Source organism: Salvelinus alpinus, chromosome 30, assembly GCF_045679555.1.
Source record: "Salvelinus alpinus chromosome 30, SLU_Salpinus.1, whole genome shotgun sequence".
Lineage (NCBI taxonomy): Eukaryota > Metazoa > Chordata > Actinopteri > Salmoniformes > Salmonidae > Salvelinus > Salvelinus alpinus.
The window spans coordinates 45,913,468-45,930,442 of NC_092115.1; the positions used below are offsets into that span (position 1 = coordinate 45,913,468).

The window sequence follows — 16,975 nt, forward strand, 5'->3', positions numbered from 1 at the left end:
GACTGATCATTTCTTTGTCAGTGGGCAAACGTACAAAATCAGCAGGGGATCAAATACTTTTTTCCCTCACTGTATATGTTTTATGCATGCCAGCAAAGCCACTACACAACACAACACAATACTAAACAATACATTCATTGCACTATACCGGTTACAAACGGTGCCCACAAACTGTTGGGGCCTACATAAAGCTGTCCCAACAGCAGAGCTTCCATTTCAGCACCATGGAGTGAATCCTTACCACTGCTACATCTGGCTATCAGCGGAGCCTTCTCTGGCAGCGAAACAGTTCATTCAGTTGTTTTGAATGTGGCAGAAGTCATGCTGGATTGACAGCATGGCCAATGTATTCAACCGTTTATGGCCCATTGTGTTGAATGTTTATCATTTTATGCTTGGAAAAGAGACCCTTAAACTCAGACTTAGACCACACACCCACTCCACTGAATAGCAGGCCAGTGATTGCTTTGCAACGCTTGTAGTTTACCACTGATTCCTTCCAAACCACTCATTGTTGAATTTGCGATTTCCAACTTCTTGTTTAATGTTTATCTCCAATGGCCGGTGAGCACCGATACGTTTTATCTATAATTTCTCTTCATTATGACAAGGGTTGAAAAGGATTTCGCCATGACGATGACTGCTTGTCTAGCTTGCTAGCTAAGATTTTGAAAATATGATGTTGACATGATCAGTCCAATCAAAGCTACGGTAGATATAACGTGATTTGACATCATTTGATCTGTGGCCAATGACCTTGAGTCTTATTGGATGGGCACTTCTAATGTAAATCTATGGCAGCACCCAAGGGGCTTGAATTTTCGAGCTCTCCCTGTAGATTTCCCGGTGACGTAGTGTCCCCATGAGTGACAGAACACTGAGCCAATCACGGCGCAACCAGAGAACATTACCAACCCCTACGCTCTGTATTTTCCGCTGGCTGCCCCACCACCACAGAAACCACTGAGCTAGGCTGAAACACCTGCATTTTGGAGCTGCCTTACTCAAGAAAGCAAAAAAGAGACCATGTTTGTATGCTGCTTTATTAGCTCAATGTTGTTTTGTTTGCAAACTGATATGTGAAACGTATTAATGCCAAAATAACAGCAAACTATATATATTTTTTTTTTGCTAAACAGGTGGGGCTCAAAACAGGTAGGACTCTGCCCCCACCTGCCCTGAATGATGGGTAGCCACTGCACGTATCACTGATGACAGACAGACAATAATAATAATAAACTGCTTGAAGGGCACCGGGCAATAATGGACATTCGGGAAAGAGGATAACTGAGTCTGATGACCAGGCTACAGTGTGCAATTCCCCAAGTCAACTCTTACAGAAGCGCCATTCCCCGCTTGCAGAGTAAAAACATTGTGGCTTTTTGGAGTAGGAGGTTCGTTCTCTGTTGATTCTGTGTAGAGGTAGCAAGAAGAAAAAGCAAGAGGAATTCGCTCTTAAATGAATGAACATACGGATCGGCGCTGTACACGCAGCCAGAGTAAAGAGGCTGAGATCGAAGGGAAGAAAATGAGAAACAAGTGGGGATAGCACAAAAATAAGGAAAAGCCAAGGGGGCACGCGAACCGGAGACGAAGCAAACCCGCTGCAATTGACGATCAACGGATTACAACATTATTCCCGTTGTTGGCGAGTAAACTATTTTCTAGAGGGAATTGATGGTGTGTTTACAGAGCAGAACAGACTTTGCCGAGGTGATTTTGAATGCACTCGGCTGAATCATGCTGAGGCTATGGATAATAACTTTGACTATCAGTTTGAACAAAGGTGAGGAAAACTGAAGCCCGCTGGTCAACTGCTTGCATTTGTACGTATTCTGTTTCTATCCAATGGAAGCAGAAGGAAAATAGTAAAAGTGATTTTTTTTAATGTATCTATCTTCTCATCCGTCTTTCCATAGCCTACCTCTTTGGCCACTGAATACTGTGTGTGTTTCACATTCCATGTTTTAGCCGTTTTGCATTTGATCTTGTTCTTTGTAGCTCAGTTAGAGAGAGCATGGCTCTTGTAAAGCCAGGGTAGTGGTGGGTTTGATTCCTGGGATCACTCGTATGTAAAATGAATGCACGCATAACTGTACGTCGCTTTTGGTAAAAGCGTCTGCTAAATTGCATGTGTAATATTATACTGGAATAGCTTTATTTGACAGTAGTTCATGATGGGAACGGAGGCATTATTCGTGGTCTCCCTGAAAACATGGTATGAGAAACGGAGAAATCAGAATAGTGACATTCGGGTACATATTTCCACAATTACGAGTTCTGTAATTCTGTGCGCCTGCACAGAGAGTGAGAGAGATCAGCTCAACTGTATGTAGGCTATTGGTTTGATCTGACCATTGTAATGCATGAATCAAAAAGATTCACACAACTAAATGTATATGGCCCAGCAATATGCTTTAGCCCTATATCACGGGAGAACTGTAAAACGCACATATTACTAGGCTACTCAATGCACATGGTGTGCCAGAGAGAGATTGATTGAACCAATAGTGTGCAATTGCATCCCGCAATTCGGGGCGTTCCTGCATGTCGGCATTCGTGCACCTGCAGGAACGCCCCCCTCGAACATCCCATTGGTTCCTTCATGAACACCCGCCCCGCTTGTGTGACGCTTTTGAATGTGGCTCAGTAACAGGGGCGAAATTATATGACATTTTTTTACTGGTATGGGACAACCTTAGTGCCCCATGCATTTTTTTTATACTACAACAATTACAGGGTAGCTTACTCTGCTGACACTGACAAACATATCAATACAAATATGTTGTCTGATCCATATAATTGGCCTACGAGAAGGGGAGACACAAATACAATTAAGAATTTTGATAACCAAAATACAGATTTTTTATTTATTTAACTAGGCAAGTCAGTTAAGAACAATTTCTTATTTACAATGATGGCCTACCCCGGCAAAACCTGGACAACGCTGGGTCAGTTGTGCCCCGCCCTATGGGACTCCCAGTCATGGCCGGGTGTGATACAGCCTGAATTCGAACCAGGGTGTCTGTAGTGACGCCTCAAGCACGGAGATGCAGTGCCTTAGACCGCTGCGGCACTCTGGATCCTTTTCATTGTCATCTCTTTACAGCAATAGCCATTTGCTTTCCAAACAGTTTATGCGCAACTGTCTTTTCAAATATTGCGATACGCCTGGCTGGGTCTCTCTGCTTTTCACTAACAATCGCAACTCAACAATCATCGATTTGGTAATTTCAACGCGCACTGCACAAATTGCGGGCCCTTCCGACTGTAGGCTATGCGATTTGAAAACGGTTGTTTTTTGGGACCCTAATGATCCTCTGTGGTTAAATCATGCTTTCTGGTGTAGTAGCCTATTTTGAATGATTTTATTTCTTTCTGTATAGACAGGAGTAAGCTAATTAGGCTATATAATTTGGCCAATTTAATAACATTTACTTTAGAGAAAGCTTCCCCTGGCCTTATGGACACGCCGCCTAATGATGCATGAACACAACCAGTCATGATGTTTTCATCTGATTGTCAAACAATCACTTAACAAAGGCACTCCTGTAGGCTACCCGCGCACATTCGTTCATTCACAAAGTAATTTCAGCATCCAAACCGCAACAGTTCACTATGCATCCCCAGTTTGATGAATGGAAAGAGACATCTGTTACAAAATACCTACGTGTATTGCAATGATATTCTGCTTACACTTGTAGCCTGAGTTGATGCATCCACTTTTGTCAACGCCCGCCTCACTCTCGGCCACTCATCTCCGCCTTGTCTGCGAGCTCTCGGCCACCCTCAAACCACAATGCAATTTGGAGCGTATTACCAACCTGTTTCCAGGTAATTCACTATTTTTTCATGCGGCTGACATGCAGTAATGTTAAATAGTGGTGTAATAGCCTATAGTTTTTTGGCCATGTTGTATTAATTGTGATAGGCTCACGTTTTACTGACACGGTGCACCTCCACTATTTATTTTGCTGGGACGCCGTACCGCCAGGTCAAACACCTGCCCTCACCGTTGAACTTGTTTGGGATAGGCTGGCAGCATTTTCACTTTTGGATGAATAGCATGCCCAGAGTGAACTTTCTCCTACTCAGTCCCAAATGCTAATATATGCATATTATTATTAGTATTGGATAGAAAACACCCTGAAGTTTCTAAAACTGCTTGAATGATGTCTGTGAGTATAACAGAACTCATATGGCAGGCAAAAACCTGAGAAAAAATCCAAAAAGGAAGTGGGAAATTTGAGGTTTGTAGTTTTTGACCTCACCCCTATCGAATACACAGTGGGATATGGGTTATTTATCACTTCCTAAGGCTTCCACTAGATGTCAACTGTCTTTAGAACGTGGTTTCAGGCTGCTCATGTGAAGTGGGAGCGAATGAGAGCTGTTTTACTAAGGGGTCTGCCTACAGCCTCGTTCTCAGTCACTGGGAGTGCATTCTGATGAAGATCATCAAAGGTAAGTGAATATTTATATATGAATAATGTTGACTACCCAACATGGCGGATATTTCTCTGGCTGGTTTGAGCTCTGAGCGCCGTTCTCAGATTATGCTTTTTCCGCAAAGTTTTTTTGAAATCTGACACAGCGGTTGCATTAAGGAGAGGTGTATCTAAAGTTTCATGTATAATAGCTGTATTTTCATCAACATTTATTATGAGTATTTCTGTGAATTCATGTGTCTCTCTGCAATATCACTGCATGTTTTGGAACTACTGAATCTAACACGCCAATGTAAAATAAGATTTTTGGATATAAATATGAACTTTACCGAACAAAACATACATGTATTGTGTAACATCAAGTCCTATGAGTGTCATCTGATGAAGGTCATCAAAGGTTAGTGATTCATTTTATCTCTATTTGTGCTTTTTGTGACTCCTCTCTTTGGCGGGAAAAATGGCTGGGTTTATCTGTGACTTGGTGGTGACCTAATATAATCGTTTGTGGAGCTTTCGCTGTAAAGCATTTTTGAAATCAGACACTGTGGCTGGATTAATGAGAATTTTATCTTTTATAATGTTGCCTAATACTTGTATGTTTGAGAAATTTGATTTATGAGATTTCTGTTGTTTTTATTTGGCGCCCTGCAATTTTATTGGCTGTTGGCGAGCGGAACCCCAGTCCTAGACAGGTTAATACTTAGCGACACCGTGGGCTAGCAGTGCTAGCTTGCTAGGTAGCTAGCTAGCACACGGTGTTGCCCCCGCCTCCTGTGTACCGGAGAAAACCGTGCATGACAGACGGAGGTGAAGGACACTGTATATCGGTAGTCCCCACCTCCTGCTAGCGCAGCAGACTGGAGGCTAGGGTAACACTGTGTACTAGCTACCTTGGTAGTTAGCGACACCGTGTGCTAGCTATCTTGGTGTCTCCCTCGCCTCCTGCCTGCTGTGTACCGGGGTCCTCCTCAGGACTAGCTGGCTAAGCTAAACACCTGCCCTCGCCATCGATAACAGAACTGAGGGAAAACAGTGCCCAAATGTGGGGTTTGTCGGCGGGTGGCATCCAACATTATTGTGCATTAATGCCACATATGTAGGTACTGAAGCGCCCTCGCCTCCCGCCTGTCCTAACTAAAAAATGGACCAATAGAAGTATAAAAGAGTTCCTGCAGATGCAGGAAAGCCCACATGCAGGAACGCACCGAATCGCATGCCACAATTGCACCCTTCTTGAATGAACATGGGCAATTAGAACTGGAAAAACTCCAGCCCGATTAGAATGTAACATGAGTCACCAGATCTCTCTGCGTTTGGCATGGACACGTAGCCTATAGTGTGCGTAGCCTATAGTCATGTCTCTCCCTTTCAGCATGTAGTCCCTCAAGACATGGTTTGCCTCCGGCAATGTAACAGTGTTGCTTATAGGCCTATGTTGCTCCAAGGTCGGGGATATCCGAGAATACTCAGCACGCAGGTAGTCTCGCCTGCACTTGCCTAGAGACAGACGACAAGCAAATTAATGAAATATTTCACCTTTTTAGGTGAAAATACATTTCTCAACAAGGATTACTGAATGAAGTGCCTCATACGTTACCACGGCACCGCCGTTGATCGATTATCCCTGTCCACCGTGTCCAGCACCGTTTCTGTAGCGATGAAAATGTCCATTGAAACTTCATGGCGCTCGATAGCAGCTCCAAAGACTGTTTTGATTAATGTTGTCGTTAGGTTCTGTGAGCGGGATCTGTTTAATTATGGCCATTCGTTCTCTCCTGTCTGTGCAGTTGGATCTGCTAATCACTGGTTGTTGAGTAGAGCTCCATCTGGTGCGCGTGCAGCGTACCTGCCTAGTCTGCACCTGAGAGTACACCACTCGCCGGTCCTGTTCGGTATTGATACAAATACCAAATATCGTGCAACGCATCTATTGCATCAGCCATTCATACAGCTTTATTCAGTTATGATTACACTATCAATAGCCTACCCATAACAAACACAATGGCAAAGGCATGTAATACTATACTAACAAATGAGTCTGCAATGTTTACAGTCCTATGCCACTACTATTCATTGTTAATATCAGTCAGTCAGTCAACACTCCTTCCTTACTGACTGTAATAGTGTGTGAAGTGATGTCTTATTGATTGTTGTGTGGAGTTGTGTGTGTGTGTTGGTTGGTTTCGAATGGCTGTAATTATAGGCGTTGTGTGGTAGTGTGCGTCCCCTATATAGTGTACTACTTTTGAATAGGGGCTATGTAGGTAAAAAAATATATATATATATATTATTTTCAAGTTTTTTAAAACCAATTTATACTCTGATACCATAAAATAGTGATTTTAAGTTAGGTCTCTCAAGTGAACTAGTGTTAGCCAAGTCTTTACCTTGTCAAAATGGGAATATCTAAGTAGTGACCCAAAAGAGTAAATACTACAAAACAATATTGAACCCCTGTCTCCTCTCTCTCTCTTTCTCCCCATCCCTGTCTCTTCCTCTCAATTCAATTCAATTCAATTCAAGGGGCTTTATTGGCATGGGAAACATGTGTTAACATTGCCAAAGCAAGTGAGGTAGATATTATACAAAAGTGAAATAAACAATAAAAATTAACAGTAAACATTACACATACAGAAGTTTCAAAACAATAAAGACATTACAAATGTTATATTATATATATACAGTGTTGTAACAATGTACAAATGGTTAAAGCACACAAGTTAAAATAAACAAGCATAAATATGGGTTGTATTTACAATGGTGTTTGTTCTTCACTGGTTGCCCTTTTCTTGTGGCAACAGGTCACAAATCTTGCTGCTGTGATGGCACACTGTGGAATTTCTCCCAGTAGATATGGGAGTTTATCAAAATTGGATTTGTTTTCAAATTCTTTGTGGATCTGTGTAATCTGAGGGAAATATGTCTCTCTAATATGGTCATACATTGGGAAGGAGGTTAGGAAGTGCAGCTCAGTTTCCACCTCATTTTGTGGGCAGTGTGCACATAGCCTGTCTTCTCTTGAGAGCCATGTCTGCCTACGGCGGCCTTTCTCAATAGCAAGGCTATGCTCACTGAGTCTGTACATAGTCAAAGCTTTCCTTAAGTTTGGGTCAGTCACAGTGGTCAGGTATTCTGCCATTGTGTACTCTCTGTTTAGGGCCAAATAGCATTCTAGTTTGCTCTGTTTTTTGTTAATTCTTTCCAATGTGTCAAGTAATTATCTTTTTGTTTTCTCATGATTTGGTTGGGTCTAATTGTGCTGCTGTCCTGGGGCTCTGTGGGGTGTGTTTGTGAACAGAGCCCCAGGACCAGCTTGCTTAGGGGACTCTTCTCCAGGTTCATCTCTCTGTAGGTGATGGCTTAGAAGGCCCTTCTTGCCTTGTCTCTCAGATCGTTCACAGCTTTGTGGAAGTTACCTGTGGCGCTGATGTTTAGGCCAAGGTATGTATAGTTTTTTTGTGTGCTCTAGGGCAATGGTGTCTAGATGGAATTTGTATTTGTGGTCCTGGCGACTGGACCTTTTTTGGGAACACCATTATTTTGGTCTTACTGAGATTTACTGTCAGGGCCCTCTCTCTCGCTTTCTCCCTTTCTCTCCCTTTCTCTCGCTCTATTTCTCCCCATCCCTGTCGCTTCCTCTCTCTGTCTTTCTCCCCATCCCTGTCTCTTCCTCTCTTTTTCTTTCCATCCTGCTACATCTCGGTCTGTCTCTTTCCATCTACCACTCTTTCCTCTCTTAGTGACAGCAGGAGGAAAGGGAAATAGGCATTCTAAACTAAGAACGATAGAGGGAGACTAGACATGTCCTCCTTGCACTGCAGTTTTGGTCACTGCTCTGTGAAGTAGCTCAGGATCACCAGAATAGTATGGTGAATTTCATCACTAGGGCCGCCCCAAATAGCACCCTATTCCCTACATAGTGCATTACTTTTGACCAGGGCCCTATGGTTCTTCTGTGCCACGAGCAACTGTATAACTACGCTGTTATCTAAACCTAATCACAAATGACACAGAACGGCCGTAAATAATGCTAACAATATGAACAACTGTTGAATTTAGGATGCCTTGATATGATACATAGCGTTTTTCCCGGAACAACAGTGTCAATTTCCACCGACTCTGTCGGAAATGGCACCCTATCCCCTATGTAGTGCGCTACTTTTGACCAGAGCCACATGGGCCTTGGTCAAAAGTAGTGCACTATATAGGCTGCCGTATGGGGTGCAGATTATGTGCGTGGGGGATGTTTTATTTGAGCCAGTGTAGGACTGAAAAGAGAGAACGTAGAGCAAGTATGACAAGTGAGAAGTGGAGGTAATTTCTAACAGTTTCTCTCTCCCCCCCTCTCTCTCCCTCCCCCCTTTCTCTCTCCCCCTCTCTCTCTCCCCTTTCTCTCTCCCCCTCTCTCTCTCCCCCCCTCTCTCTCTCCCCCCTTTCTCTCCCCCCCTCTCTCTCTCCATTGTCTGTGAGGAAAAACAATTCAATTATGCTCACGTCATTTTTGACACCTGAAATACTTTGACCAACTCCTGTAAAATGGTGGTCTTTGTGATAGGTCTTGCATGTCACATCCACAATCCACCAATTACAATCTGCGTCCCAAATGGCACCCTCTTCCCTCTATAGGGCATTACTTTTGACCAGAGCCATATAGGCCCTGGTAAAAAGAAGTGCACTATGTAGGGAATAGGGTGTCATTTGAGATGCTGCCACTGCTTTCCATCACACAATAGAAGACCAGATTGAGGCGTAAGGATACAAATAGTGGACTAGATCAGTGTTTGCCAAACTCGCCCCTTTCGCCGGTGATTGGTCAACAGTAGGGATTCTTCAATGAAGTGTTTGTTGTCATTCAGAGATTACGACTCATTTTCATGCACATTTTTTCACTTGAGAAATACTGCACCAATCGTCTTTAGTTAGATGTACAATTGTGTGACTAAGACCTAGGTAAAACGTCAGAATTAATGACAGATTTCTTGAGTTATCTATTTTGAGGAAGTGTATACTGGCTACTGTGTCTCAAGAGGGACCAACAGTATTATTGAATTCCCCCCCATTTTTCGAGCAAATGTATTTTAATGGAGTGTGAGGCACAGATGTTCACTTCACCTAGCCAAGTTCTGCTATCACATTTTATTTGTCACATGCGCCGAATACAACAGGTGTAGACCAACCAACAATGCAGTTTTATTAAAATACAACACTTTTAGGGCCTTACTCTGACACCGCCTGGTATAGAGGTCCTGGATGGCAGGAAGCTTGGCCCCGGTGATGTACTGGGCCGTACGCACTACCCTCTGTAGCGCCTTACGGTAAGATGCCGAGCAGTTGCCATACCAGGCAGTGATGCAACCGGTCAGGATGCTCTCGATGGTGCTGCTGTAGAACTTTTTGAGGATCTGAGGACCCATGCAAAATCTTTTCAGTCTCCTGAGGGGAAAAGGTTTCTTGACTGTCTTTGGTGTGCTTGGACCATGATAGTTTGTTGGTGATGTGGACACCAAGGAACTTGAAACTCTCGACCCGCTCCACTACAGCCCCGTTTATGTTAATGGGGGCCTGTTCGGCCAGCCTTTTCCTGTAGTCCACGATCAGCTCCTTTGTCTTGCTCACATTGAGGGAGAGGTTGTTGTCCTGGCACCACACTGACAGTTCTCTGACCTCCTTGTAGGCTGTCTCATCGTTGTTGGTGATCATCACCACTGTTGTGTCGTCAGCAAACTTAATGATGGTGTTGGAGTCGTGTTTGGCCACACAGTCGTGGGTGAACAGGGAGTACAGGAGTGGACTAAGTACACACCCCTGAGGTGCCCCAGTGTTAAGGATCAGCGTGGCAGATGTGTTGTTGCCTACCCTTACCACCTGGGGGCGGCCTGTCAGGAAGTCTAGGTTCCAGTTGCAGAGGGAGGTGTTTAGTCCCAGGGTCCTTAGCTTAGTCATGAGCCTCGTGGGTACTATGGTGTTGAACGCTGAGCTGAAGTCAATGAACAGCATTCTCACATAGGTTTTCCTTTTGTCAAGGTGGGAAAGGGCAGTGTGGAGTGCGATTGAGATTGTGTCATCTGTGGATGTGTTGGGATGGTATGTGAATTGGAGTGGGTCTAGGGTATCTGGGGGGATGCTGTTGATGTGAGCCATGACCGGCCTTTCAAAGCACTTCACGGCTACCGACATAAGTGCTCCGCGGCGGTAATCATTTAGGCAGGTTACCTTTGCTTCCTTGGGCACAGGGACTATGGTGGTCTGCTTGAAACATGTAGGTATTACAGACTCAGTCCTGTAGCGTAGCATCAGTGTCATCTGACCACTTCTGTATTGAGCGAGTCACTGGTACTTCCTGCTTTAGTTTTTGCATGTAAGCAGGAACACTGAGGATATAATTATGGTTAGATTTGCCAAATGGAGGGCGGGGAGAGCTTTGTATGCATCTCTGTGTGTGGAGTAAAGGTGGTCTAGAGTTTTTTCCCCTCTGGTTGCACATGCTGGTAAAATTTGGTGAAACTGATTTAAGCTTCCCTGCGTTAAAGTCCCCAGCCACTAGGACCGCCGCTTCTGGATGAGAATTTTCTTGTTTGCTTATGGCCTTATAGAGTTGGTTGAGTGTGGTCTTGGTGGAAGCATCGGTCTGTAGTGGTAAATAGACGGCTACGAATGATATAGATGAGAACTCTCTTGGTAGATAGTGTGGTCTACAGCTTATCATAAGGTACTCTACCTCAGGTGAGCAATACCTCAAGACTTCTTTAATATTAGACATCGCGCACCAGCTGTTATTGACAAAAAGATATCCCCACCCCTCGTCTTACCAGACGTAGCTTCTCTGTTTTGCCAGTGCATGGAAGATCCCGCCAGCTCTATGTTATCCGTGTCGTCATTCAGCCACGACTCGGTGAAACATAAGATATTCCAGTTCTTAATGTCCCGTTGGTAGGATAATCGTAATCGTAGGTCATCAATTTTATTTTCCAATGTTCGCAAGTAGGATGGATGGCAGTGGGAGTTTACTCGCTCGCCTACAGATTCTCAGAAGGCAGCCCGATCTGTGTACTCTTTTCCTTCGTCTTTTTAAATGACGGAGATTTGGGCCTATTCCCGGGAGAGCAGTATATCCTTCTCATCGGACTCGTTAAAGGTAAAAGCTTCTTCCAGTTTGTGGTGAGTAATCACTCTTCTGATGTCCAGAAGTTATTTTCGGACATAAGAGACGGTAGCAGCAACATTATGTACAGAATAAGTAACTACAGTTTTACCAAGGGAATTATTGTATATGGTGTTTTGGGGTGGGCAGTGAGGTGTTCGGAGTCACTTTGATACAAGGGGAGATTGTTGTTATGGAACTTTTCACATTTCTTGATCGTCATCAACTTCTTTATATCCAAACGGTGTTGTCTGTGAGAGAAAGACAAACGGTATTACACATTCATGGGCAATCGTTGTGTACTGTCTGTATTTCCTACTGTAGCAACATGGTGTAGAATATAAGACTTCTCACAGACACGTTAGCTGCAGTAGCTACAACACACAGGTATAGTTACTCCAAGACTGATATGGAGTCAAAGTTTTGCGCCTAATGAGAGGCACTGAGGCTGGTTACCTAGCTATAATGTTAGATCTCAGTACATTTTAGGTACCGTAAATACACCGCTAGCTAAACTTGGCTAGCTTGCCTTGTAGTGGTACTAGCAAGCCCCATTATGGCCAAATCAATCACAATTTTACTGTACTGAACAACCCTGCCTCGTGTAAAAAGAGAGCTTATATTGCTAGCTAGCTACCGACAGCAAAACAGCTTACTCATTTGACTATTGCTGTTTTGTATTCTGGTCCAGCTTGCCTCGGCCGCTGCTTGCTGGTCTTGCAATATAATTTTTTTGCAGTCTCCACTCCTCTTCAGGGTATTCCAGCTCAAATAAATACGGCTCTATGTTCCTATGCATCAAATAATGTTTTGTTGTCCAGCTCTCCTTGGAAAGAGCACTCATCAGAAACAGCCATCGTAGCTAACTATTTAGCAATCTCGGAAAGACAGTGCACGGTAACATAGCTCCTGTGAACCTGTAAACTAGTACCGCCCCCCGTTTTGAAAACACTGCCTTCGAAGGGCGGAAACGAGGAAGTAGGACACCTGTCAGGCTGTAGTCTTTACAAAGCCAGGGGAAATGATTCAACCTAGAAATCCTGCAATGTCCTGGCAGATGGGAACATAGTTGAGACAAGTGCAATGGCCCTATTATAAGCGAATAAGCGTGATCGTGCAACTGGCGAAACACAAAGGCCACGATAATTGTTACAAAACATGAATCCATTCATTTTTAGATCATACAGCAGGCTCAGTCAACCAATGACATCATTGGTTGAACTCTCCTGGCGCGAAAATGTACCAACTAATGATCGGTTTACATTAGAGCCTACCACAATGCAGGCGATGGCTACAGGATGCGTTTTGTGAAGGAGCAACTGCAGAAACTTGTCCCTTTTATGACTTGTTGAATTGTTCATGCAGTCTACACGCAGGTGCAAGTCAGACCATTTTATTTTGACATCGTAATCCAACACACTTTGACAACAGGGGTTCTCAAACGCGCCCCCTTGCTGTGTCCAAAATGGCACCCTATTGCTTATGTAGCGCACTACATTTGCCTCATGTTTTGTAGTAAGGCTGACTGATTATGATCAGTGAATAACAACTAAGACTGAACCGTGGGAGGGTAGTGAAGTGTGTTATGGGTTATCAGTGTTTGTGACGGTAGAGGTGACACCTCTGTAGAGGAGAAAGAGATAAGCCTGAGACACCGTTGATCGTAGAGGGGACAGTGGTGTCATTATCTTTAGGGTGCATCCCAAATGGCACCCTATTCCCTGTATCGTCCTTATGTGTCTTTGTCAAAAGTGGTGCACTGCAAAGTGATTAGGGGATGCGGCCTTGATAAATGAAGTTATGATATAAACTTTTGGCGAGAGGCGGAGATGACGTCACCACAGTAGGAGATTTGTGTGTCGTTGTTCTGGCGGAGGGGATTACAATGTAATTGTTTCACGTAAGGATGGTTTTACATCTCCCCGGGGCAGTATGTGTGTGTTTCTTTTAACAAGGCAGAGGGGTGAGAGCCAAATAGAAATAAAATACCATGTACTGATGATAGAGGCAGAGATGTGGGGTAGGAAGAAAGAGCGAGCAAATAGAGAGAGATAAACATCATTTTATTTCACTCTTAAATATAATACAATACGTCTGTTTCTATAGCAACCATCTAACCAGAGGCGGGAGAGAGAGAGAGAGAGAGAGGTGCTGCGCTGGAGAGACAGTTTCCGTAGCAACACGCAGAGGGAGAAAGGGACTTCAAAGAAATGTAGGAGAAGATACATATATAGATATATAGATGTCAAAAGGCAACATAGTCAAGAGCAGGTGTTTGAGAGAGGAGGGGAGGAGGGGAAAGAAGAGTGGGTTGTGTGTGGAATCTACAGTACAGGGCAAAGAAGAAACGGACGGATGGAGGAATGGAAAGGCTTTCATGAAATGGATTATGCTGCACTGCACATGGTAGAGGAGAAGAGGCAAAGTCCTGGTAGTCCAGCTTCAGCTCTGACCATAGGTGACCCCACCACAGAGGGGAGAGAGAGAGGGGAGGGAGGGAAAGAGGGGAGAGAAGACAGAATTGAGAGGGGACTCGGAGTTAATAGATTTCTGTCCTCAAATGTCACGGTTTGTCTCCCCAAGTCACAATGGTACTCAAGATCTGTGTCTCAATTCTAAGATTGTGTCTCATTGTGTCTCATGTAGATATCATCATAGCAAGCAAATGTACTATTATATATTTCAATTGCCATGGGCTATTTAGAATATAATAAACTGTATATATTCAATATATTCAAGTCAATTGTATATCAGTACTAAACAATAGCCTCATTATGCGTAGTGTGATCGTATTATTCACAACAGAATCTTTGCAGAAAATGTCCGGTTCTTCTTCACTCAAAACAGCAATTACAAAGTTAGCCCATTTTTTAAAAATTGACTTGGGTGATTTCAATGGGGTTTTAAAACAAATGTTTTGGGAAATATATTTTCAGACAACTCCCCACACTATTACTTAATCCGGTGTATTTAAAAATACATTTGAATTCTCCCTCTCGATCACCTTTTGGTTCAAAGATGATAGTCAAAAGTTTTGATAGGAAACATCATCTGTACTGTACATTTGGATAAGACCTATTAAGACTAGTTTGTCGTTAAATATAGCTTATTCTTGAATTTAATTAATTCTCTTTAAACTGTAAAGATGAACTGAACTGAAACTAGGGCAATATAGCAAGTCAATCTAACATGCACTGACTGCATGGGATTTTTACTATGCCACTTACATTATATGCACAGTAATGGACGACAGGGTTGGGGTCAATTCTGAATTGAGTTGCGAATTGGTCTTTAAGTCCAATTAAATTATTGAATTTTGAATTGAATTTCAATTGGCCACACCCCATAGGAAGCAGAATTTGCATTGAATTTGAATAAAAGGAAGTAGAATTGAATTCAATGAAATGACTTGAAATTCTAATGGATAATTTATTCCATACCTTTTGACATCATGTATGGTTACCAGTACTATGTTTTAACATATTATTTAAAAAAACATTTTTTTTTTATATTATTTAAAAAAACAACAATTTTTTATAAGTAGTGGTCTGGAAATATTCTAAGAAGATGTTTTAGGTTGTCTATAATAATTCATAACTCACCTACATGTTATTAAATATTTCAAATATTATTTTTTTTAGCCCAGAACGCATTAGATCACACTCCAGAATGGAAGGGAACAACCTAACATCTAATGACAAAAATACAAATAAAATACTGTTTGACATCTTTGAGCTATCAAACTAATATTTAAAATGGTATCTGTTTTCTTTAGTGAGAGGTGGCAGATGCTTTTGGCAAAATATTTGTCAAAGGAATGAGACGTATGATTCATGTCTCAGGTGAATTTCTTTGAATTGGTTTCAATTCAATTCTACTTCCTTTAATAAAATTATATTTAAAGTCTGCTTCCTGTGGAGTGTGGCCAAGTCAAATGTGAATTTAAATTCATGGGTGGAATTTAACTAAATTCCGAATTTACCCCAACTCTGATGGACGAATTCAACAGTGTTAACTCTGTGAAACTGATTTGGATTTCAATGCAAGGGTGGATTTTTGGAAGTTTAAACTTTTCTTTAAAAAAAGTTCTACCTAGAACCTAAAAGGGTTCTATATAAGGGGGTTCTACATGGAACACCAAAAGGGTTTTACCTGGAACCCAAAAGGGTTCTTCAAAGGGTTCTCCCACAGGGAAAGCTGAATAACCTTTTTGGAACCTCTTTTTCTAAGAGTGTAGGGTTTTTTGTATGGTTGAATGAATATGTCAATCTTATCTGCATTAAAAATCTGTACAACTCACTTTTACTTTTCAGTTATTCTATCCATTATTTAAATGTTTTCAATATATACATTTTTTATCTGGTTATTCTAATTTATTCAACTCTCGAAGGCAATGTCAATGGGTTTGAGTGAGTCATCAATGTCCTATTAAGACAGCTTCTTTTCTTTTGAAATCAGTTTATCTCTGTTTCTTTCCTTCTAAGATTATTTAATGGTGAATACACAACATATATTTTTTCCAGTTTTGTATTCCAGATATTTATTCAAATCTCTTATTTCAGATATTTATTTCCGTTTCTTATTCCACATATTTATTCCAGATTACATTTTTTTTACTGGCCAGGTCCATTTTGCTGTCATCTATACCAGCTGGCTAATGGCAATGCCTATGCATCTTTAGCTCCTATTGTGCTCCTATTGTCATGTGCTGTGCTGTCAATGACAATGATGTCATTAAGTCCAGGCTGTTATCTCTCATCTTGTAGATCTGCTTGTTATTTATTTGTAGGCACCTTGATGATTGTCTGTGTGTGTCCCAAATGGCACCCTGTTCTCTTTATAGTGCACTAAAGGGCTCTGATTAAAAGTAGTGCAGTATATAAGGAATATGGTGCAATTTGGGATGCAGATTCTGTTTGTCTGCTACCATGCCTCCCTGAGCTCAGCACATTTAGACAGGTCAAGATGCTTTACTCATTTCATCTCTCTGACTACATCCCAAATGGCACCCTATTATTTTTATATTGCGCTTGACCAGGGCCCGTGGTCAAATGTAGTGCACTATAAAGGGAATAGGGAGCCATTTGGGATTAAGTGTCTGTCTGCTGCTGGGTGCTGTCGTCCAAAACACACCCACATTACCTTTGCAGTGCTCTATCGTTTGGGATATATTGGCATGAAATGTGCATAGAATATATAGAATACAGTGCATTCGGAAAGTATTCAGACCCCTTGACTTTTCCAGCATTATGTTATGTTAAAGCCTTATTCTAAAATGGATTAAATAAATTATTTCCCTCATCAATATACACACAATACCCCATAATGACAAGGCGAAAACAGGTTTTTAAAAATGTTTGCAAACTTATACAAATAAAAAAATACC

The 16,975-nt window shown here is 42.2% G+C and overlaps 1 protein-coding gene across 3 annotated transcripts in view; it reads left to right on the forward strand.

The window, feature by feature from the left end:
* Window positions 1-986: 986 nt before the first annotated feature.
* Window positions 987-16,975, forward strand: part of LOC139559838 (kin of IRRE-like protein 1) — a 95,989-nt gene continuing 80,000 nt past the window's right edge. Inside the window, exon 1 of one of the 3 annotated variants that reach the window (XM_071376212.1) lies at window positions 987-1,786. Coding sequence is in view for 2 of the 3 variants with exons in the window: in XM_071376211.1 (XP_071232312.1) it covers window positions 1,741-1,786 (46 nt within the window). In the remaining variant the exon portion in view is untranslated. The remainder of the gene's footprint in view (window positions 1,787-16,975) is intronic. The other 2 variants (XM_071376211.1, XM_071376210.1) reach the window with 2 other exon arrangements.